This window comes from Emys orbicularis, chromosome 20 (assembly GCF_028017835.1).
Source record: "Emys orbicularis isolate rEmyOrb1 chromosome 20, rEmyOrb1.hap1, whole genome shotgun sequence".
Lineage (NCBI taxonomy): Eukaryota > Metazoa > Chordata > Testudines > Emydidae > Emys > Emys orbicularis.
In genome coordinates, this window is record NC_088702.1 from 9,786,698 (window position 1) to 9,810,894 (window position 24,197).

The 24,197-nt window shown below is 59.5% G+C and overlaps 1 protein-coding gene across 1 annotated transcript; it reads right to left on the reverse strand.

Moving 5' to 3' along the window:
• Nucleotides 1-9,734: 9,734 nt before the first annotated feature.
• IGSF8 (immunoglobulin superfamily member 8) lies at nt 9,735-23,268 on the reverse strand. Its single transcript, XM_065420482.1, has 6 exons — nt 23,205-23,268; nt 15,306-15,680; nt 12,532-12,999; nt 11,473-11,886; nt 10,588-10,992; nt 9,735-9,850 (listed from the first exon to the last, which is right to left on the reverse strand). The coding sequence occupies exons 1-6, from the start codon at nt 23,266-23,268 to the stop codon at nt 9,735-9,737; spliced, it is 1,842 nt and encodes a 613-aa protein (XP_065276554.1).
• Between the last annotated feature and the right edge of the window lie 929 nt (nt 23,269-24,197).

The window sequence follows — 24,197 nt, forward strand, 5'->3', positions numbered from 1 at the left end:
CGTGGACCACTTGAAAATTGCTGAGGGTCTCGGCAGACCACTGAATGATCTTTCCAAATGTTTGCGCTGTTAGCTAACTATTGTAAAGCGCTTTGGAGAAAAGCATTATATTAAAAAAACACCTTAATAATTAATGGTTTTTGTTCTACACATAAAAGCACACAACTCATATTTTAATATCAGTAGTCTTACCTTTCTAATGCGATGGATGTGCCCTCTCTCCCCCGCCACGGCAGCCCCCGAGCTGGGGCTGGGAAGGAGGGGGGGGTCGCTCCCCCACCGCAGCACCCCTGAGCTGGGGCTGGGAAGTAGAGGGGTCGCTCCCCCGCTGCGGCAGCCCCCGAGCTGGGGCTGGGAAGGAGGGGGGGTCGCTCCCCCACCGCAGCACCCCTGAGCTGGGGCTGGGAAGTAGAGGGGTCGCTCCCCCGCTGCGGCAGCCCCCGAGCTGGGGCTGGGAAGGAGGGCCATCTCTCCCCGGCAGCCGCAGCCCTGGAGCTGGGGAAAGTCGCCTCTTTCTCTGGCCGCCACAGCCCTGCACGTCCCAAATTCCTCCCACCCCCTCTTCTCACACCACTGCCCCCTCCCACCTACCCCCTATTCCCCCCAACACCACCACCTCACCTTACATGTGTGCCATTTCCAGGGTCCAGGCACCTAATTAGTGGAGCCATGCCTATGAGGCTCCACTAATTAGGTGGGTGGCCCTTCATTCTTTTGTGTGCAGCCGCCCAGGGACGCACCTTAGAGGGAACTATCCGTGGACCACCTGAATGGAGCTCGCTGACCACAGTTTGAGAACTTCTGATCTAGAGGCATATATCACCACATCAGCTGAGCGCCTCTGTCTCAGGCACCAATTCACCCTGCAGCCATGCCTCAGAGTTAGTTATTATTCCCATGTACAGATGGGGAAACTGAGGCAGGAATCACAGACCCTGCCTGAGGTTGCCCGGGAAGCCTCTGGCAGAGGTGGGATCTGAAGCCCAGTCATACTGGCTCACAGTTCAGGGCACTGGTGGTCAGGCTAACCTTCCTCTAAGAGGGACCCCAGGCCCTGTGCTGTTGGCACATCGGGACCACTCACTCCCCAAGGCTGGGAATTGCTGCCAGCAGCCCTGCCCGCCTCACCAGCCCTGCTGCAGGGGCCATAGCAGGGCAGGATGGAAATAGGGGTGGAGCTGCAGCACTCTGTGCTAGGGGGATTCATGGCTGCACTGTCCATATCTGTGAGAGGAAGGGACGTACCCAGGGCCCTACAGCAAGGCAGTGGCGGAGACAGGCCTAGACGCCCAGGGCATGGTGACTCCTAGCCCAGGGCGCTGGCCCACTGCCACCCCTCTCTCTGCTGCCTCTCCAGTGTGGACGGCAAAGCTGGGCGGGGCAAGGCATAACCAGGAGGAAACTGACCAATGATTAAAATGCACCAAGGCCCAAGCCTGAAAATCCAGCTTTAATGGGGCAGCACAAGGTGTGTCACTGCCTGCAGAAAAGCACACACAAAACAGCAGAGTCCAGGCTGCATCCCGACCTCCCCCCATCCCTGCCTGGAAAAATCAACCCCCTCCCCCCCAGGGATTCTCCCAAGCTGGCCTTGGGAGGCCTCAGCTGTGTGGGCACCAGTTCCCGTCCTCTCCTGCCTGCACAACCTTTCGCCCTGCATCCAAATCCATCCATGCCCATGTAGGCATCCGGCTCTACGCCACCTGCCACTGCTGGGCCTGAGTCGCAGGGGTGTCCTCTCTGCATCCCCCACTGCTGCCCGACGCACAGAGCTGGCACAGACCTACCCACCATATTCGGCTCCTCTTCCTCCTCCAGAGCAGGATCAGCCCCCAGGGCGCATCCCCCCGGCCCTGGGGAGACCCCCTCCACTTTCTGGGGACACATCTCCCCCTACCTTTGTCTTTCCCCATGCCCCTGCCCCACCCGGTGCACATAGATCCTGCTGCCCCACCCCCCCTTCTTGACATTAGGCCTTTCAAGGGTGGGCAGGTTTGGCCCTTCCACCCCCCATCAATCCTCCAGCCCCCTGACCATCCCCATTGCTCTTTGCCGAGTGCCCTGCAGGGGGTGACTCCAGTTTCTCAGGGCCAGGGCAGCGCAAAGCTCAACAAGATGAGCCGGGAGCAGAGAGCTTCCAGGATCAGAAGTGGGGGCCTGGGGTGCTGCTGGCAGCTCCAAAGATGCAATGGCCTCTTCCAGCAGCCGGGGGGGGGGGGGAGGGGGCTAATGATCCCAGAGGGTGGCATGATCCCCATGGCTAGCAGGGAAGGAATTACAGGGGACCCTCCCCAGTCAGACCCGCCCCAGGCTGGGACAAGTCCCCTCTGCAGTCACAGCCTGGGCAAGTTCCAACCCTCCCACTCCCCCCACAGAGAAACACATGAACTCCCTCCACAGCAGGCCTAGATCAGAGGTGTAAGTAGGCCCAGCTGGGTAGCTCGGGCTCCATGCCCCTTTTGCGCTTTATCGCCCCCCCTTGGAGCTGCCGGTTAGTGCCCTTGGAGTGAGCCCCCACCCGACACTCACTGGCTTCCAGGAGCGAGGGGGCAGACAGCTGTGACACAGGTTAGTGCGGCAATCAAGGGGAAACAACCCCACCCGCTCCAGGGAAAAGAATAAAATAAACTAAAATTCCCCCCAAATCCAAAGGGGAAATAAAAAGCCTAAAATGAACTGCCCCCACCCTGTCCAAGCCTGGCTGCTCACTCCCTAGCACACCAGAGGGAGCAGGCATGGGGAGGGATCCAGCCCTCTCAGTGACATCGCCTGGTATCATAGACTCATAGAATACCAGAGTTAGAAGGGACCTTAGGAGGTCATCTAGTCCAACCCCCTGCTCAAAACAGGACCAATCCCCAGATCGATTTTTGCCCCAGATCTCTATTTGGCCCCCTCAAGGACTGAGCTCACAACCCTGGGTTTAGCAGGCCAATGCTCAAACCACTGAGCTATCCCTCCCCACAAAGGCAGAGGCTTGGAGCCAGGCATCACTGAGCCCCATTGGCATCTCCTTGCCACCCACCCCTGCTGGGACAGGGTCATTCGCTGACTAGAAAACAGAGTGTTACAAAGTAGAGCGCACGAGGTCAGAGCCGAGCGGGTTTGGCCAGCATCCTGGGAATGGACAGGTCAGGGGCTCAGGGATATGATTCGCTATGGGAGCAATTCAATGCAACCCCAGGGCTCCCGCTCGGAGTAGGTTGCACCTGTCAGTAGAAGAGTCCTGTCAGCGCCAACATGATCCTGAAGATCTCGGCGAGTGGAGTTCCCAGGGGTCTAAATCCCACTGGACTGAAATGAGATTGGGAGATCGAAATCCGATCCAGTCTCCATTGCCTTGCACCTGGTGTAGGCACTTACACCAGAGTAAGACACTCCCAGGTCACTGCGGTAGTGTTTCCCTATCCACTGTGAACTAGTCCGTGTAAACGGGGCACGGGGTGGCAGAGCAGCAGCCCTCTGCTTCTGTACAGTCGTTAGAAATCTCTCTGTGGCTTGAGTTGAACTGCTTTGGGCCCAGTCCCAATCTCATTCATGCTGGCGTGACTCCACTGGAGCGGCACCAGGTTTATACAGGTGCGAGAGAAGAAACGGACGAATTTGCCAAGGGTCGTGGTGCATTCTCCATTACCGGCAATTTTTACATCAAGATTGGAGGTTTTTCTAAAAGCTCGGCTCTAGGCCTGTGCTATGCAGGAGGCCAGACGAGATGAGCACAATGATCCCTTCCGGCCTTCGAATCTATGAATAAAGCCTAGATGTCTTTAAAACAAATCAAACATCCCCTCCCCTCCTCCTCCATTGCAAACTCTTGCGATAGCTAGTGCTTAAAGCCCCAGCTTGCCTGAGGCAGAGACCATCCTACCTGAGACTGGTTTTGAAAATAAGGACGTTTCCAGTCCTTGTAAGCGGGGAGAAAAACCGCAAAACGTGCCTCTAAAAGGCTCAAACCAAGACGCAAATAGAAAGAACCTAAATGTATTGTTTTATTATTTTTTAAATGTCATGATTTTAAAGCCAATCTTCTGATTTGTGGGGAATGGAATGCAATTCGCAATTCTCCTACCCCCCACCCCCCTTCCCCACACACATAGAGTGCCCAAAGCTGCACCAGAGACAACCTGAAAGTGAAACTGATTAGCACCACAGGTGAAATTGGCATGCGTAAACTTCACTGTTGGAGGGAAATGTGAGTCTCAGGCAGGCCGCAATCTGCCTGCGCAGTGGAATTGCTGTTTGGATTGTTCAAGTCTTTCCATTTCTACCATGTGAGGCTTCACCCACTGCCCGACAGAGCCAGCCGTTTGCGATATAGGATTTTTTCCCTTTTAAGTTTTCCTGGGCTGAAGCTCTGCGGGCAGATTTTGGCTTGACCCTGGGCTGCTCCCCGAAGACAAAGTTTCACTGTTTGCCTACACACAAAATTACAAACCGCTGCATGATCAGGCTTGAAGCTGAACCTACCGCCCAAGCAAACAATGGAGGGGGAGGGAGATTCAAAACCCTCTATACCATGGCCCCGATCCTACCGTCAGAGCCACATGGGCAAACTCTGCCACTATGAGACTCCACACAGGCACATGGGTCACAGCCCCGATGGCCCCAATTGCGCTATCGTGCCAGGTCACGTTTCAATCCAGAGGGAGACAAAGTCCTCAGACCCACGGGGGATGGGGTTAAAGGTCTGTCCTGATACCCCTCTCTGCCTGTGGTTGGGAGCAAGCGGAGGGGCACCTTTCCCAGGGCAACAACTAGGACGAGCCCTGCCAGGATCCTGAGGCTGGGGCCGGGGAGACGTGCAAGGGAACTTCACCAAGATGGGCTTTCTACAGTACCTGAAAACTGCCCCAGTGCAGCCAGGCAGTGATTCCTTACATTGATGCAGCCCAGAACACACACGCTGATGGCTCCCACCTCACAGCATCCCCCTTCCAGGTTCTGATCAGCCCATCTTACAGTGACAATGGGGGAAAAAACAGACAATGGGGGCTTTTCTGACACTCTCCCCAGGCCACTCCATGAGGCAGCAGTGGCGACTGAAATAAAACCCAGGAGTCTCCAGCTTTAACCACTCAACAAAGTGCTCTCCTTCGGATTCCCCATCCCAGGGTGTTACAGGAAGCCTCATTAAACCAGGAAATTGCAAGTAACTTTGGGCAGCGAGTGAAACCTCCGGGGTTGACTCCATTTCACCGGGGCTAGGCTGGCCATGTCTGGGAACGGCGCGGGGCCAGGGCAGGAAGGGAGACTGCCTTAGCCCCACTATGCTGCCACCCAGGAGCCATCAGAGGTAAGTGCCGCCCGTCCAGAGCCCGTCCCCCTCACTCCCTCCTGCACCGCAATCCCCTGCCTGAGCCACACCCCCTCCTGCACCCCACCCTCCTGCCCGTCCCCCCCAACACCCAAACTCCCTCCCAGTGCTTGTACCCCACACCCCCTCGTGCATCCCAACTCCCTGCCCCAGGCTCAGCCTGGAGCCCCCTCTTACACTCCCTCCCAGAGCCTGCACCCCAAGTCCGTGCCCTAGCCCAGTGAAAGTGAGTGAGTGACAGAGGGAGGGAGGATGGAGTGAGCGGGGTGGGGCCTCGGAGAAGAGGCGGGGCAAGGGTGTTTGGGTTTGTGTGATTAGACAGTTGGCAACCCCACCATGGGGGCCCTGGCTTCCCCACAGGGGGTTCCCCCCACTGCCCCATCTATTCCAGCCCTGTGCCCAGAAGGCCATTGTGCAGCGCTGTGGAGTTATAGGCAGGCCCTGGAGAACAATACAAGGAAATTCTCTTTACTAGGGTGGGAACCTCCTTGTGACATCACATTAATGAAAAATGAGTCCAATCCCCCCACCCCCTTGCCCTGCTCCCAACATGAGCCAGGATTTCCATGGCAACGGATTAGATCCACCGGAGAGACTTGGGGTCTGCAGGAATCATCAGTAACTAAACCTGAAGGCAAGAGGCCTAGCACAGCTGTGGGGTTTGCAAACATGAACCCCGACCCGTTAACCCCTCCCCCGTTCCACTCCCCTGAACAGTCGGGCAAGCTGAATTGTGCGCAGCTTTGTGACTTAAACCAAATCTGAACCGTGCTCTCCAGAGCTGGAAAAAAAAAAAAAAAAAAAATCAGGCATTAACCCCTCCCACGCCACCCAGCACCACCAAAGTTTGTCCCCAGGCTGGGTTACTACCGAATTTAGCAAGAGCGCCAAAAAGGAAATGTTTAAAATCAGACTTTCTAGAAACATTCCACATCGACCCTGAGCTTCGGAAAACGGATCCCCTCTCTACTCTGCAACATAACACGGTTCTAAAGGTTTGGGATGATCTCTAAGGATTTTACACCACACCGTCATTACTAAATAGATCTAGATCTCGGTATAGTGATGTGTGTAGAGAGGATCAGACCCTCTGCTGGGGTTAGAGACCCTCATTCAGCAAAGCGCGTGCTTAACTGTAATCACAGGAGCACTCCCATTTACTTCAATGGAACAAGTGGCCGATTTCGAGTTAAGAAGATGCTTAAGGGCTTTGCTGCACCAGGGCCAGACTGCTTGGCCCTTTACAGCAAGGATTCGATCCTGCCAAGTGGGGTCCCTTTGAAGGAGCTATGTTGACTTACACCAGATAAGGATCTGATCCTATATCTCTAAAAAGAGACTAATAATTTATACACCTATGTACAGTGGCTGTCTCTACATAGTGCTTATCTGTCTAAACGTGTTATTTCCCCAACACATGCTATTCTGTGCTCGTAATTTGGGGGAACCCCCCATTGTACCAAGACCGGTCACACGAATGACCATTACGTGGGCAGAGGTTTTTCTAAACCGTGTCAGGAACGTGCATGGCCGATTGCTCTGATTTGAACAGCGACATTCCAGGCAGCTTTGGAAAAGCCTGGCTGTCGTGTGCCTGTTACATTAAAACCACATCATCAAAACCAACTGCTCTTTTTCTAAAGCCCAGCGTTCTAGGCGACTCTCCGGCACCTGGGAGGATAAAGGACAAGCAACGCCAGCAGCCCGGCGGCGGTTCTCACCCACCGCCCAGCGCCTTTGTTTGACACGTCTCTTGCCAGCTTCGGCACTTTCCCTCTTGCAGGGACCTGGGGGAAGGTTTCATTAAAAACCTGCCACCAATTGTTTTAGCCCATCTCCACCGATATCCGGTTTTAGGATCTATTTAACAAACCTGAACTCCGTGGCCCTTTAACAGAAACACCCGAGTCGGATTCTGCCGTTGTTTACACCACAGCTGGAATCCGGGCCCCACTGCAGATCATGGGGGGTTTTCCATTGACTTCAGGGGGGCCAGGATTTCTCGCAGTCAGTGTAAAATGCCATCAGATCAGCCTGAGAGCACAGGTGCAGTGAGCATGAGGGATATGGCAGGATCCGGCCCATTGGCTGCAAAGGGACCGCTCTGGGGGCAGGCCCAGCCACTGGTAGAGTACTCGGCTATTCCTGAAGGCAGAGCTGGGGTGCAATTAAAACCCCAAAGGGAGAGGGGGAGACCAAGGAAGGCCTGAGCCCCCATCCTTTGGCATTAGAGTCCCTTTCTTCTCTTACACAAAAGCAGACCCCTCCCCTCTCTCAGGTCACCTGAGGTCACCCAATCATGACCCCAGCATGGGTCATCAGCAGGGTTTGCACCCAGGACCTTCAGCTCTAAAGCTCAAGGCTCTACTGCTCCGGCTAGAGGAGGAATTCCCTCAGCTGGCAGCGGTAGCAGGCTGTTGTCCACGTTATCAGCTACAAGCACGTTACTAACTCGTCTCCAGTAGATCAAGTCTCAGATTCTCCAGAGCAGAGCCACTGGGCCCCTCCCTTAGGGAATGATACACCCTTCTCTGCGCACACTGCAGGGGCAGAGTCCACACATGTCTAGATCCACAGGACAGCCCTCACCGAGCCAAACACATGAGAGAGGGGAGGGGAGAACGGGTTACAGACAGAGGGGGTGGAGGATGTAGAGATGCTGGCAGCAGAGGGAAAAGCAGCCCCCACGCTCCCACCCTGGGGCACAGAGATAGGGTAGGGAAGGATCAGGGAAGCAGCGAGTCCAGGAGCAGATGAGGCAGTGCCGCTGTCCCTCATGTCCTCCGGGGAGGAATCTCTCCAGCCTGGATGTCTCAGACGGACGCATCGACTTCTTGGCAACGTTTGGCCCTGATGCAGGACCCAGGGTCTCTCCCATCTCCCACCAGGGGCTTGCCTGGATCTGGGTTGAGTTTAGAAAAAAAAAAATGGAATGACTCAAATGAAGGAGGAAGCCAGTGTGCAGTCCGAGGAGCTGAAATGCTGCCCAAGCCAGTCCACGGAGGCGAGAGGTCAAAAGTCACAAGTGGGGGGGGGAAAGGGAGCCCAGTGACTTGAGTGAAGGCTGGCAGGAGAGCGAGATGGAGCAGGCACCTGCAAAGAGAGAGAGAGAGAGAGAGAGAGGGTGGGATCAGGGGGCAGCTGGACAATGAAACCCCAAAGAACCATGGCCAGTTGGGTTAGAATGAGACTTGCGCAGGGAAAAAGATTTCGTCCCCTGGGAAATACTAATAGTTCAACTGTGTTTGGTCCTGAATCAAGAGGTCAAAATATTGAAGTTTTTCACAGCAGTTCAAAGAAATGGCAAAACGTTGTGTTTCAGATCAGTTCAATATTCAACGGCATCTTCCTATACCACCGTGGTGCCTCATGGGAGTTGTAGTTCAGGTGCCTCACACCCCCATTCTTCCCTCTGGGCGGACTCTGTGGCTGAACTACAACTCCCATGAGGCAACACGGCAGCACAGGAAGATGCACTTTAATGTTGAACTGATTTGGAAGAAAGAACAAAACATTTTGGTTCAGTTCAACAAACCAAGATGTTTCCATTCAGGTGGAATTGGATCCCAAACAAAGTATTTTGTTGAGATTTATAAGACTGGGGAAAAAAACCCAAAAGTTTCAAGAAAATCAAAGTTTTTCCATAGAAACATTTGGTTTTGTGGCAACTACATTTTCCGTCAAAAAGACATTTTGAGAGAAAATTTCTAAACAGGTCTAGTTAGAACCCAGAACCCTGCCACTGAAGCTAAAGGAGAATCTCCATTAGCTGTTTGCAGTACAGGGCTTATGACACACAATGGAGTAGATCTGAATCCATCCAGTAGAGGGCAGCAGACACGCACAAATTTAAGGGCCAGCTTTTGACACTCAGACCCACCTTCCTGTCCACACGCAGACTAAATCTGTTTAGTCTCCGATTTCTCCAACATTGCCTGTGGTGTGATCTGAAACTGTAACACAACAGGCCCAGGGGCAGCACTTGATGCAAATCATTTATTTGCTTTTGATTCACTCCCCCCCCCCCCCCCCCCGGCCCGAAAGCTTGGCTCAAGGGGGCCTGGATTGGAGCTCCCCTGTGGCAGAGCTGGGCTCAAGTTGGGGGGGGATCAAGAAGGATCATGGACGCAGCATTTCCCATCGGATCCTCTCTACCCCGGTCCCTTCAGAGGGCGCACAGAGTCGCATCCCTATTGGCAGTGCCAGTTCTCCCAGCCCCAGGAGGAAGTAAATCTGCTGCCCAAGAAAAACTTGGGCACACAGCAAAGCCCCTGGGGGAGAGGAGCCCGGATTTGCTCTATGGCACCCCCCAGCAGGAGAGGGCGGGTGAAGGGGCGTAAAGCAGTTCCCTCCCCCACCCACGCCCCTTGCACAGAGGCCGACTCACCTGCAGCGCCCTGGGGCCGGTCTCCCGTGCGCTTCACCTCTTGCGGAGCCGCCTCATAAAGCAGCAGGTGATGGTGGCGAGGATGGCGATGCCCGTGAAGAGGGCGCTGGCAATGCCCACAATGAGGGGGATGAACAGGGTGTCCATGGCTGGAGGGGAGAGCAGAGAGGCCCGTCAGACCTGGCGCTGGAGGGGGCGTTAAGCAGCCGGGAAAGCTGGCAGAGAAGCCGGGTGGCGGGAGGGGGGTTAGCTAGGCCGCCCTCCGGCAGGGAGCACAGAGCCAGCCCCATCCTGCCCAGAGCCACCTCCCAGCCCCACAGCAGCTTCTGCTGTCACAGAGCTGATTGCAGGCCAGACAGACCCATGGCGCACTGTGGGGCAGCACTCAGCAAGGATACCCGGGGGGGGTGGAGAGAGGGAGAGGGGCATGCACCAATGCTCACACAGGACTACGGGGGGTGGGTGGGGGGACAGCGGCACTCACCTAGGGCACAGGGATACACGGAGGGGGCACAGTGGCACTCACCCAGGGCATAGGGATACACGGGGAATGGGGAGCGCCAAGCAGCACTCGCCCGTGGCGTAGGGATATGCGGGGGGCGGGGGGGAAGAGGAGGAGGCAGTGCACGCAGAACTCACCCAGAGCGTAGGGATACATGGGGAATGGGCAGCGCCAAGCGGCACTCACCCATGGCGTAGGGATAAACGGAAGGGGGGCGGGGGGAGGCAGTGCACGCAGACCTCACCCAGGGCGTAGGGATACGTGTGTGTGTGTGTGTGTGTGTGTGTGTGTGTGTGTGTGTTTCAGTCACAGCGGCACTCACCCACGGTGTAGGGATACACCGGGGGGGGGGGAGGGGGGAAGGGCAGTGCACGCAGAACTCACCCCGGGCATAGGGATACACGGCGACGGAGTTGGACTTCACGGCCCCGGCGTTGTACCAGCTGCGGTCGGGGTAGCGCACCCAGGAGGTGACGGCGCAGTGGTACCTCCCTTCGTCGGACGGCTCCACCCCATGGAGCCGCAGCCGGTGGCACTGCGGCCCCACCTTGTCCAGACTCATGTCCCCGCCTGACGCCCGCCGGCCCAGCTCGGCCACGCCCTCGCGGCTCAAAGACGCCACCATCCGGCCCTGGGGCTCCTCCTCCCCCACCGTCACCTCCACCCACCAGCTGACGGCCATGTGGACAGCCTGGGTCGACTCCACCGAGATGTTGCACAGCAGCTCGGCCGTGTCCCCGCGGTAGGTGGCGGGGACGGGCAGCCACGCGTAGGCCTGCACCACCACGGCTGCAGGGGAGAGACAAGGGCAGCAGGAGTTAGTGCACTGGAGCTATGGCCCAGGGCCCAGATGCTGAGCCCCCAGGCCCAGCAGGGTCCGAACACCCCCCACTGGCTGAACCCTGACGCCGTCAGAGGCCAAGGGGCTGGGGCCACACATGGAAATGCAGAGAGGAGGAAACAGCTAAAAAAACAACACAAAGTTGCCCTTAAGGCATCCCCCAGAAGGGGGCGCTGTAGGGAGCAGGACAGGAGAACTAGCCATGGGGGAGCTCCTAGATACTCCAGCCCCGGCCTCCCCCAGCAGGGGGCACTGTAGGGAGCGGGGCAGGACCACTGGCTGTGGGGTGCTCACACCCAGGCCAATCACACCCTGTTGGAGCAATAGGAATCAGCACGGCTGGGGGCACAGGGCAGACGGCAGGAGTAGGGGTGCAAAGGGGGCCCCCCAAATGCACACCAGCCCCCCACCCAGTCCAACTCTTGTACCTTCTGATTTCATGTGGACCTTCAGCCCCTGTGACCGGCTGCTGGCCACCTCCCGCAGCTGGGCATCAGGGGAGTGCACGTAGGCCCGGGCAACGCAGCGGTAGGTGCCCGCGTCCCCTGGCTGGGCTGACTCGATCCGCAGCCGGTAGGAGCCTGGGGCGGGTGTCAGCTTCTGCAGCGAGACTTGGCGCCGGCCCACCTGGCTGTTGGCATAGCTCTCCCCGACGATGGCCACTCCATCCGTGTCCAGCTGTGCCACCAGCAGCCCGTCCCCCTCGCCCACCTCCCAGCTCACGGCATACGCCACGTGGGGTGCAGGGGCCGCAGGGCCTGACAGATTGCAAAGAAGCTCCAGGGCGTCTCCAGCGCTGAGCCGGACCTCGGGCGGGCTGGCCGACACTGCCAGCTGGCTCGCTGAAAAGGAACCAAAGAGAGCGCGGGGGAGTGAGAGCATCCACACAGCCCCGTCGGCACTGCCCTGTCCTGCCTCAAAGGACCCCATGCCCAGAGATCATTTCACCCAGCACTGACGTGTAGCCACCTCTGGGGTGGAGCATGGCTGCTGTAGGGGCAGGGGGTGAAGGAGAATTCTGCATTCACTTGAAGCTGCCCGGGGAAGGGTGTGTGTGCGGGGGGCACAATATTTCCCTGCCAAACTGCTGAGCCCCTCACACAAACCTCAACCAGGGGAACCACAGAATCCAGCTCCCTCAAGGCCAAGGGTCCAATTCCCTGCCACCTGGCCCCACTTGGTCACTTGCACGGCGACCCTGCAAACACGACTGCTCTGATTGCGCTCACTTTGCACTGGAGGGAATGACTGACGAGATGGGAGACAACTGGCAATGCGATCCCTGCTGGTGGGGACGGACCAAGAGGCAGGATCCCGACAGGCACAGGGCTAGCAGTTCCCACAGGGCCGGTGACCGATTCCGCCCCCCCGCCTGACAGCATCAGCGAATGCCCTGCTGCCCCATACCGCCCTCCTCCTCATGGAAGCCCAGCCCAGCGAGCACCGACGCAGGATGCGGCTTGGGGGCGGAGCCGGCCAGGACTCACCGATGGACTGGACAGTCACCTGGGCCAGCGCTGCCCGCTTCTCGGCGATCAGCTGCCAGCTGCCATCGGGGTCCTGGATCCATTCGCCTACTGTGCAGTGGTAGGTGCCCGCGTCTCCCGGGCGCACCCGCCCGATGGCCAGCTTGTACTGCTCGCTGCCTGCCTTGGCCATAGAGAGCTCCCCAGACCGGTACCGCTCGGCAAAGTGCCCGCCAGCTTCCACGGCGAAGTCACGCCGCACCCCGACCACCTCCTGCAGCGTCTGGCGCCCCACGGGGGCATCCGGAGCCGACACCCCGAAGGAGACCGAGAGATGGGTGTGCTGCTGCGTCTGGCTCTGGGCCGTACAGCTCAGCTGTAGCTCCTGGCCCTCCGACAAGCTGAGCTGCAGCGGGGAGGTGCCAGCCATGCGGCCTCGCAGAAGGGGCCTGGGTGTGGGGGCCAAGACCCCGAGCATGTCAGGGATCACTGCAGGGGTGGGGAGGGAGAGAGAGAGAGAGAGAGATGTGAGCAGGGTCAGGCCAGGCCTTGTCCTGCTGGTCACTGGAGCTAGGGAATCAAGATACCCAGGGACAACCCCTCTGCTCCACCACTAGGGGAAAGAGTGTGTGTGTCCCCTCCCCTGCTCTAACAGCTCTTTACCTTTGATGTCCGATATCTCACCCCCTGCCCCCCATAGCTTTAATCTCCTTGGATGCTGCCCCGTGGCCATAAATGCCTGTAGGGCACAGACTGACGGGAGAGAAAACCCCGCAGCCCTAAGGACACCCTGAAGCAACAGCTCGTCCCTTTGGTTCCTCAGTGCCCCCTGCTGGTGGAAACAGGGGGTGGGCGCTACCCCAACACCAGGCAGGGAGTCCCAGCTGCTCAGTCACTAGCCCCTGCTCCAGTCTCTGCAGGGCACTGAGGTCCCAATGGGCCATGGAGCCCGAACTCCACTCTCACCCCCCAGGGGGCGCCACTGGGCAGGACCCCTGGGTTGTAGCCACAAGGGGCCTGATCCTGTTAGGGCCTGAGCACTCAGCTCCCCAGGGCAGCTGCCGAGCCAGGGCGCAGGTTTGCGAGCTGCTGTCTCTGGCCCAGCAGCCTGCGTGGAAGTTGACAGCACCCGGCAGGATTGGGCTGACCCCCCGCTGACCCCCAGCTTTGGAGCCCCTTTCCAGAGCCTCTGGATGGCCTCTGCTAGCCCAACTCCCCTACCCAGCACTGGGGCTCAGGCTGCCTGGCCCTGGGGCGAGCGCACGGCTGCCTCCTGCCCAAGGGGGCCCCCTCCAGGGCAGGGCTGAGGCCGGTGGTGGGTGGGGTAGTGGGAGCTGCCCCAGGTCTGCAGATAGAGCCAGAGCCCTGGGCCTCTCTGAGGTGAAAGACCCTATTGCGCACCCCACCCATGCCAGGCAGGGAGAGCGAGAGGTATAGGTGGGGGGCGGGGGAACGGCTGGTCAGCTGGACATGCCTGGAGCTCCTGTGCCCCAGAGACACCCCAACCCACACCCCTCTCACCCCACAAAAATAATCCCCTGTTCTGCTCTGCGAAGGCTGCAGCAGATCTCCCAGCCCCTCCCACTCAGCAGCTCGCTGGTCCCCTGGGAAGACCCCAATGGGCTAATCCAAAGAGCCCAGCCAAGTGGGAACATCCCAAGGTGCAGCTGGCTCCTGGCCAGGCTCAGGGTATGAGGCACTGCGGGGTTCCCCACGCTCCGTCTCGGTTCCCCTCTCTGAAGAACGAGCTCCAGAGGGGCGATGTTATCTCAGCCGCCCATGCTGCGTTTCCTGGCCTGCGGGCGCAGGGGAGTCCCATGAGTCGCTCCCTTACAGGAAAGGAAAAAGCCCCGAGCCTCTCCAGCAACTCCACACCGGCCAGGGAGGCTCCTACGGAGGGTTGCTCCCACCCACCCTAAGGCCCCAGTACCCTGCCAGGGTAGCACGGAGGGGCCGTAGTGTGGCTGAGAACCAGGCCCATGTATGTCTGAGTCTCACGCTCCCCATTCACGTGGGGCCAGCAGCACAAGCTGGGCTGTGTGGGGCAATCAGCACTGTCGTCTGGCGAGGGTCTGTGCAGACTCGTTGTTCTAGGTGCAGCCAGGCACGCAGTGCCTGAGCCCTGGACACTAGACAACAGGGCTGCTCGTTACCCTAGCCAGAGGCTTCAGCACCAGGTCAGCCCCCACCGCCCCAGGCTGTTACAAGTCCTAGCATAGGGGGCAGATCAGGGGACTGTCCAGGGTGCACATGGGGCCCTGGGTAGCAGAGTGTAAGTTAGAGCAACCTCAAAGCTGCTGTAATTTACACGGTAGGCAGGACTTGGTATGATCCAGACTATGGGGAGTGCATAAAATAGAATCCTCCCTGAAGCAACAGACTGAGGGCAGGGAGCGTTTGTACAGCGCCTAGCGCAATGGGGCTCTGCCCTAGGCCTGGCCATTGGGTGCTACCATGGTACAGGGTCAGTCACTATAACAGGCCGAGGCTCCGCAGCCACCCACCTTCTCGTGCCTCATTTGCACCAGCACAAATTTGGTACGAGACACCATGTGACCGGCAGGCCGGCCCTCGCCACTGGTGCAAGTGACACACACGGGTCTGGGTGGCAGTGGAGAATTGGGATCTTTATTTTAGTGATTCATCTTGGCACTGGGGTGGGTGGGCGAAAAGGGGGGCTGGCTGTAAGGGGGGTTTACAGCCACCCTCCCTGTCTTGTCCCCAGTGCTGGAATGGGGTAACTGGGAGCCAGGCAGTGTGCAGGGGGTCCCCCGAGGTGCACGGTACCCAGGTACCTTTCAGCACCACCTTGCTGCTGTAGTTGCCGTGGTACATGGAGTCGGTGGTGGGCGTGTAGCACTCGTAGACACCGGCGTCCTCGGCCCGCAGCCGGGCGACGCGTAACTCGACGGCATCGCCGCGCAGCCGCTGCACTGACACCTCCCCGCTCTGCACGCGGGGGCCGAAGACGGCGTAGGGGAAGCTGGAGTCCCTGGTGCTGATCATGCCAATGGAGATCTCGGGCGCCGTCGGGCGGTACAGGAACCACTCAAAGTGCTGCAGTGTGGGGCCCTCGTACTCCGAGACGCTGCAGGGGATGGAGATGGCCGTGCCCTCCACGCGGAACAGGGGCCCTGGGGGCAGGTGCACCTCCCGTGCCCCACACAGCCCTGCAGAGAATGGGGGGGGGTGTTAGTGACCGAGGGAACTACAGAGCACAGCTCGTCTCATCCCTCAGCCCAGTGGGGCCCAGGGGCTCCCATCCCCCATCTCTGTGCCCCCCAGGGGTCTGTGTCCCCACAGTACACTCCTCTTCCCAGGAACCCCCCCAATACATCTCCTGGGGCTGCCTCTAGGGGCCCCAACCCCTGCCAAGGACCCCCAGAACCCCATCCCCATCACCCTGCCCCCTTTCACTCCATTATCCTGGCCCCCCCATGCCGCCCCCCCTTCTCAGGCCCCCTATGCATCCCCTGGGGGTTCCATGCCACAGCCTGCCGTGTACTTCCTCTAGAGGCCCCATCCCCCTCCACAGTGAACAGCCCCCAAACAAGGGGCCCCATCCTCCACGCCCCCAAGATCCCATCCCCCACCCAAGCAAGTCCAGAGCACCCCTCTCCCCGACAGTCAGTTGTTCTCAGCCCCCCCACCAGCAACATGCTGCTTGTCTCCCTCTAGTGGCTGCTCCACAACAGGACAACAGCCTACTGCTGCCAGCAGCATCACTCCTTCAGCTCCAGCAGCGGAGGCCAGGGCCGTGGTGCGGGAGGCCCTGGCAATGATGCAGGCTGGCATGGGGGGGGTATATGAACTCCCACTGAAAAGTGGCTCCCTCCAGCCTGGCCCTAGGTGCCTTGGCTCCTGGGGCAGAGATCGGGCCAGCTGGCAGGGGAGGGAAGGGAACTGGAGTGGCTTAAGGGGAGGAGGCCCTGGGACATGGACCCCAGATGGGAGCAGATGGAACTTGAGGACAGACAGCATCCAACGAATCCCTTGATCTTTCCAGCCCTGGATCCCAGATCTCTTCACAGCCCCGACCCCGAGGAGCTAAACCTCCCAGTCCCTGCTGCCGCTGCACAGGGAGGGAGAAGGGGCTGGCCCCAGGTCACACATCGAGTGGCTAGGAAAGGAACCCAGGAGTCCGGCTTCCGGATCTGTGCTCTAACCACAAGAGGAGGCTGCCTCAGGTTTGGTTTACAGAAACCAAGGGGCAAGTGATGATTTACCCCCCTCCCCTGTCATTCAGCCCCATAGCAGGGAAATCCTCAGCACTCCCCCAGTCCCAGCCCCCCTGCACCCATTGGACTCCACAACCTGCCTCCTAGCGTGTCCAGCACAACCGCATCCCCCACATCCTCTCAGCACATCTCAGGACCCAACACCTTCCCAGAGCCAGCTGTACAGCTTCCCCCTCTGCTCCCCCCGCAACAACCACCTTCCTCTTCTGCAGCCACCACAGCACAGCCTGTCTCTCTGCGTCTGCAACCTTCCTTTTCTCTGGTCAGCCCCGCAGGTGCAGGCTGCCAAGCCCCCGCTCCACCGGCCATCGCAGAAGTGTCACTTTTGCTGCGTTGCTTTCATCTGCGAAGCGGTTTCAGATGGGGCCAGATTCCAGGCTGCATCCCCCAAGTGATCCAGCACCAGGCCGGGGGGGGGGGGGGGGGAGGGGGAGGGGAAGCGGGTTGCACTGCTACTGCAGGAGCCGAAGCAGCCCCCGGCGTAAGCCAGAGCAGCCCCAAGGCAGCTCTAACTTACGGCAGCTTCCCCAGAAAGCCTGTAGGGCTAATGTAACTCTGCTGACTCCCCAGGCCTGTGAGGGGTCCACGTAGGTGCTCCTGAACCCAGGGAGTTCTCCCCCGGGGGTCTCATGGCTGCTGGAGCGCCACAGAGATGGGGGGGGGGGGTTGGTTTGGAGCCTGGCATTGGGGTCAGTCTCAGCTCACCAGCCGCTTTCTTCCCCACACAGCCCTCTGCCCCATGGCCACTCCCAGTCCACAGCTGCCGGGAGCACAAGCCATGGCGCTGCCCGGGATTCCAGACACTGGGCCCGACCCCTTCCTGCCAGGAACTGGGTCAAGGCACAAGCGAGGAGCCCTGTCAGCCCTGGGTCCAGTCCTTGCTTTCAATCACAGATGGCACGAGTGTGGGAATCTCAGACCAATTCCTGGTGAACGTTCGTCTCCATCACAAAGCCACATGATTCGGCAGCATCTGCCCTGGGCTGGGATAGCTGGGGGTGGGGCGGAGGACGTGTAGGCTGGAACTGAGGGGCAGGGAAAGGGGGAGCCCTGGGCTGAGGTAGTGGGGCTGTGGGTCAGAATTGAGGGATGGGAGCCTTGTGCTGGGATAGTGGGTGGGGAGGGGGCCCTGTGGGTTGGAATTGAGGAGTGGGGGAGCCCTGGGCTGGGATAGTGGGGGGGCATGGGCTGGAATTGAGGAGCAGGGGGAGCCCTGGGTTGGGATGGCAAGGGGGAGTTCTGTGGGTTGGAATTGAGGGGCGGGGGGAGCTCTGGTGGGATAGTAGGGGGCACGGGATGGTATTGAGGGGCATTGTCAGAGCTGTGGATGGGGGCAGAGGGGGTGCCCAGTGCGGGGACAGCAGGAGGGGGCTACGAGTAGGGGCTGACAGGCACTGGCGGAGCTGGGGGGAGAGGCGGGAAGAGGCTTTGCCCAGCTCAGCCGTTCCCTCGTGAGCAGTAAATTCGCTTCCAGAAGCCAGAACAGTGACTGGCTACACATTTGCTTCCTGCCCCGCTGGTGCGCCAGCCCCCAAGGGCTAAACCCCTCGCGCTGGAGGAGAGACGCCAACACTCCCTTGGCCAGCAGCCAGGAGAATCACACGGGCATCAACTGACTTCCAGGGCAGACGGGGGAGCCGCTGCGATTCCAGCCCTGGGGGAGTTCAGGGCGAGAGCTTCCCTCACTCTCCCCGCAAACAGACAGCTGCCCTAGAGAGCTGCACGGACACACAGGGAGAGACAGTCCCTGCCCTAGAGAGCTCACAGGACACAGGAGGGGAAACCGAGGCACCAAGCAGGGAAATGACGTGCCCAAGGCCAGTGGCACAGCCAGGAACAGACCCCAAGACCCAATCCAGGGCTCCGGCCTCTAGCTCACGCTGCAACAGCCTCGGCTATCTAACAGTTCCTCAGGAAGAGCTAAGAAAAGCCATCTCAGCACAGAACAAATCACTAGCCAGAAAAGGGGCCTAATCCCCAGCAGATTCCCTGATCAAACAGGCTGGGGAGCGAGGCAAACCAGCCCCCACTGACTCCGCTTTGCAGCTGCGGCCCAACCCAAGGACCTTTGCTCCCGTCCCCGAGCGTTTCCCCGCCCAGGGCCCGAGGGCAGCTAGCACCGGCCTGACATGCCAGCCTTCTCCACAGCGCAGCCCCGCGTCTATTGCCTCATCCTCCACAGGGACAATCGGACTCGGCGCGCGACGGCTCTGGGATGCCGAGGGGACAATGGGGGGGGACACAGCGCCAGCAGTGATTGCAACAGGCAGGATGCACAAAAGGCTCCTTCTCTTGCATTTGCACCGTGCAAGGCAAGCGAGCCAGACACACGCACGCGCTGCACATCCGGGCCATGCATGCTAATAAGATCATATCTGGGTCAGGCCACCCAGGAGCCGGTTGAGATCCAGGCCGCTCAGACAAAACACAACAGGGCCTGGGTCTCAAAACGGGTCACGTTTCTCGCTGCACGTTAACGGGCAGATTTCCCCGAGCGCTCGGCACTGATTTCATTAACTCCGGCACAGCCGCTTGTACCTCGATTTCAGCCCGGCTTCTAGCAGTTTCGCTTGTGTCGGCAAGTCGACAGGAGCCAGCTAAACCGATCTAGCCATTGACTGGCTGGGATTTAGTTAGATGGTGGCCGTTTCGGTGCCTGGACGAGGTGCCTGAATGGCGCTCTCCTGCAAGTCTGGCCCTAAGAATACAGGCCTCAGTGCTGGATCACAGATGTCAAGGGACCATCGCGCTCCTGCGCGATCCAGGCCAGAGATGATCAATTACCTGCAGCCAGCCCCATAACGTCTGCATGAGCCAGAGTGGATCTTACAGACAGACGCCCCACATGGCTCTGCAGCCGGTCCACTAGGTAATTCCCCTCCCTGTTAAAAATGTGCCCCTTATTTCCAGCCTGAATTTGCCCAGCTGCCGCTCCCCACTGCTGGGAGGGATAGCTCAGTGGTTTGAGCATTGGCCTGCTAAACCCAGGGTTGTGAGCTCAATCCTTGAGGGGGCCGTTTAGGGATCGGGGGCAAAAATCTGTCTGGGGATTGGCCCTGCTTTGAGCAGGGGGTTGGACTAGATGATCTCCTGAGGTCCCTTCCAACCCTGATATTCTAGGATTCTACAGAGGAGCTAATTAACCATCAGGGACAGACGGACTCCTGTTTGTTTACCACAGGCAGCAGGGCCCCGATTCTCGTTTGCACACAGACCGCCGGTGCTGAGGGGCCTTAGAGCCGGCGCTGCTGAAACTCACCAGGCCCTGCCCCGAAGAGCTGACAGAGAGGGCGAGCACCACAGGAGAAGCGAGAGGTCCCTGTGTGGTGGCTCAGCAAATAGGGAGCTGCAGTGGAAAAGATTCGGCGGCTGCAGTTTGACACATTCAAGGTTTTTTTGAATCAGGGAGTGAATATTTTGTGGTGAGGAAAGTGACTCACGCTGGCTGTGGTTTCTAAGTAGCGTTTCCTGGTTGGGAGGATTTAAATTCAGCATGGGGAAAAAAGATCAGGAGCAGATTCTCTCCCCGCACCCCTTTGGAAACTCAGGCTGGAAGGTCTGAAAAGTTTCAATCTTTGGGAGCTCCTCTGGAATTTCTGGGCTCCGCTCCCACTATGAAACTGACCCGGTGTGCTGTGAAACAGACAGGGGGGATGACAGCTGAGCTTGGGGGTGCCTGTGTCAACTGGGGGTGGGGGCTGTGAAACACAAGGAGAACGCCAGGCTCTCAATCTAATATTTATCAGTGCATTTGCTTCTCTGCTGCTTGGCAAGTGCTGGGCTTTCAAAATAATAGATTGTGGTTTAAAATCAGAAGTCAGTTTGAGTGCGGCTTTTTTGTGCGTTGGGGGGGGGGTGGAAGACACGGTTTGATATAGCTACAATTGGGATTATTATTGTTTGTTTGTATTTCAGAAGTGCCTAGACACCTCCGCCGAGGTCAGAGCCCCGCTGTGCCAGGCGCTGCAGGACACAGTGCCCCAGGCACCGCACAGACAGAGCGAGACAGTTCCTGCCCTGAAGCGCTCCCAGTTTGCACAGACAAAGGGTTTAGGGAAAGGCAGATTTAAATCTTGATTTAAAAACTGCCGGTGATGGAGAATCCACCCCAGCCCTTGGGTAAATTGTCCCAGTGCTTAATTACCATCACTGTTAAAAATCTATGCCTCATTTCCAGCCTCAAATTGTCTAGCTTCAATTTGCAGCCACTGGCTTGAACCCAGATGCCCTGGGTCCCAATCCCATGCCACAGCCACAGCGCCTGTCTTCCTCTCCAAGGCATGGGGCTGAAATGCCATGCGGGGGCTCCTTCATGATGCCTAGCGTAACAACGCCTCTCCTTTGTCGTCATCAAGGTGCAAACTGGGAAACTCAGCATCAATGAGTCCCATCTCCCGAGGGGGCTCCAGTGGTAGCAGTACTAGGCTGTTATCTTGTAGCAGTCTGGAAGGGAATAGGACTCACGCAGTGCTGGCATGCTGGGCTAATCCCTTGGGGTGCTGCAGGAGGAAAGCAGGGTGCTCTGCTGTCCCCAGAGCTCGATTCCCACAAGGTTTAATTCCTCTGCCCAGTCACCAGAGTGGAGGGTGGGTGCTGCAGGGAAGAGATGGGTCTGGGAGCTGGGATGGAGCAGCCTGGGTGGTGGATCAGTGGAGTGGCCAGAGCGCCCTGTGCTGCAGTTATTTTCAGCTCTCCAGGGGGAAGGATGGGGTGAATTAGAGCAACCCTGAGGCTGCCCTAATTTACACCTGTGGGTGGGCCAGGGCCTGGAATATAAGGAGGTGGTTTAAAGCCCCTCCCTGCCCAGTGTCCCCAGTGCAGGAGGTTAATGAAAAAATCAGGCCCCCAACTTCTAGCTGTGCTCGTTAAAAGGTCACGCTGGACCGGCAGAGTGAGTCACCCTTCCCCAGGGGAGTTGCAGGAGATTTACGCTGCGTCGCCAGTGAAATTCCTTTGGGGGCGGGCAAAGCTCGGACCATGCGGTGCAACCAGCAAGCGCTAGGGCCTGGCGCAGGGACCATGATGTCACGGCTGGGGAGCCGTGGGGTGTGCAGGCCTGGGGGCAGAGACTCTTCCTGAGCCCTGCCCCAACCCCCACCCCTCCCCAAATCTGTCCATATTCACAACTTGGGGACTGGCCAGACAGCCCCAGGCAGGACAGATGGAGTTGCCTCCTAAGCCTGACCTGATCTTGCCAGGGCCTCATTTGAACGGTCCAGAGCCTGTTCTTAGCATGTGGCACAACAACTACATCACCCCCTGCCCCCAACCCAGGAGCCAGCCAATGATCAAACCCCATCGGATCAGAGGGGAGCAATAACAACCAATGAGGATCAGACTAAATAAATGGAGAAAGACAGAAAAGACAACCCCCTCCCCCACCAAACACACACACCCAGCTGCCTTCTGTGCTAACAGGCAGGTGGTGCTGTAAATGGGGGGCAGGCCCCACTGCCTTGGCCTGCCCAATGCTGGGGTGGGCTCTGGGTGGCAGAGGTAGCGCTGGAGTGTGAGGTGGGGGCTGCAGGGGTACCTCTGCCACCCAGAGCCCACCCCAGCATTGGGCAGGCCAAGGCAGTGGGGCCTGCCCCCCATTTACAGCACCACCTGCCTGTTATGTGGCCACACATTGCATAGGTGTGTGTGTGTGTGGGGGGGTGTAAGTGGGAGGAAGGAGTGGCCTCCCTGCTCCAGTCTCTAGGCAGATGCAAGGCAGAGGGTGGGAAGACGGGGGAAGGAGGGCTCAGATAGAGCCCTGTTCCCTTGGCTTGGCCGGAGAATCAAGGGCTGTGAACCTCCATCCCCTACCATTGCCGGGCTTGCTGCCTCCAACAGGGCAGCCCCCCGCCGCACTGCACCCCCCCGTCCCCAGCCGCCAAGGGGGCAGGGCTCCCCCCGGCCACACTGCACCCCTCGTCCCCAGCCGCCAAGGGGGCAGGGCTCCCCCCGGCCACACTGCACCCCCCCGTCCCCAGCCGCCAAGGGGGCAGGGCTCCCCCCGGCCACACTGCACCCCCCGTCCCCAGCCGCCAAGGGGACAGGGCTCCCCCCGGCCACACTGCACCCCCCGTCCCCAGCCGCCAAGGGGACAGGGCTCCCCCCGGCCACACTGCACCCCCCGTCCCCAGCCGCCAAGGGGGCAGGGCTCCCCCCGGCCACACTGCACCCCTCGTCCCCAGCCGCCAAGGGGGCAGGGCTCCCCCCGGCCACACTGCATCCCCCGTCCCCAGCCGCCAAGGGGACAGGGCTCCCCCCGGCCACACTGCATCCCCCGTCCCCAGCCGCCAAGGGGACTGCCTCATCTTCAGCAGCAGACACGCCAGAGCCCCCCCATACACACACACCAAGCAGCCAGGGCTCCCCGCGCACCATGCCCCCAGCAGCCCGCACCGAGCCCCGGGAACGCCCGCAGCCCGTGCGCCCCGGCCGGCGCTGCCCCCTCCGCTGGCGACTCACCCAGCAGCAGCAGCAGCAAGGAGCCCAGCGCGCCCCGGGGCAGCGGCTCCCTCATGGCTCCCATGGTGGCGAGCGCCGGCCAGGGGCTAGGAGCCTTCGCCGGGGTCGCGCCGCCCGAGGCAAGGCAGCCCGCGGCCCCGTGCGCCGGCTCGGCTCCGTTCGGCCTCCCTCGGCCCCGCCCGATTGCAGCGGGCGCGCAGCGCGGCTCGCCGAGCTGGGAACAGCCGCTGGGCGGCCCGGATCGATCCCCCGGCCCGGCCCCCGCCGCAGCCTGTGCGCCGCCAAGTCCCGCGCCTGGGCTCGGAGCTACAGTCGGGGCGGGAAAGCCCCCCTCAATTTCCTGCGTCTCCGATGCGGCCTCCCCGTGGGAGGGGTGGGGGTTACATTTAGCGCTGAGCGTCCCTGTGCAGCTGTTGTACGTGTCCCACCCCCCAGAGGTGGCTGCATGTCAGTGCTGGGTGGTAAGGGGTCCCTGTGGAGCATTACTGCCTGGCTGCTAAACAGCTGGCTTGTTTCACCCCAGAGGTGGCCGCCTTTGGGTGCTGGCTGAGGAATCCTTGGCCCTTTTCACAGTGCTGCCCGCAGGGTGTGGGGGAGCTGCCCTCCGCAGGATAGAGGGTCCCTGGGAGGAGAGGAAATCTGGAGACTTCCCCACCCCCTCATAAAATAAGATGCCTTAAACTCTGAGAGTGGGGTCTAGGGAGTCAGGACTCCTGGGTTCTATCCCTAGCTCAGGGAGGGGACTGGGGCCTAGTGATTAGCTCAGAATCCTGCCTGTGGATCAGAACTCCTGGGTTCTGTTCCCAGCTGTGTCACTGACTTGCTGTGTGACCCTGTGTGACTCCTGTCCCTTCTCTGTGCCTTAGTTTCCCCTATGTATAATGCAGATGGCCCTGACCTACCTTGCAGGACTGGAGGCAGCTGGGATTGTTGGGAGCGTTAATTCCATCATCTGGCTGTGGAGTGAGACTTTCCTATAGCACGGGGGTTCTC

Excerpts from the sequence above, each read along its gene's own strand:
- IGSF8 (XM_065420482.1), bottom strand. The coding sequence starts at position 23,268 with ATGGGAGCCATGAGGGAGCCGCTGCCCCGGGGCGCGCTGGGCTCCTTG. Across the intron at positions 11,887-12,531 it reads GGTGACTGTCCAGTCCATCG|CGAGCCAGCTGGCAGTGTCG; the intron begins GTGAGTCCTGGC and ends GTTCCTTTTCAG. Across the intron at positions 10,993-11,472 it reads GGTCCACATGAAATCAGAAG|CCGTGGTGGTGCAGGCCTAC; the intron begins GTACAAGAGTTG and ends TCTCCCCTGCAG.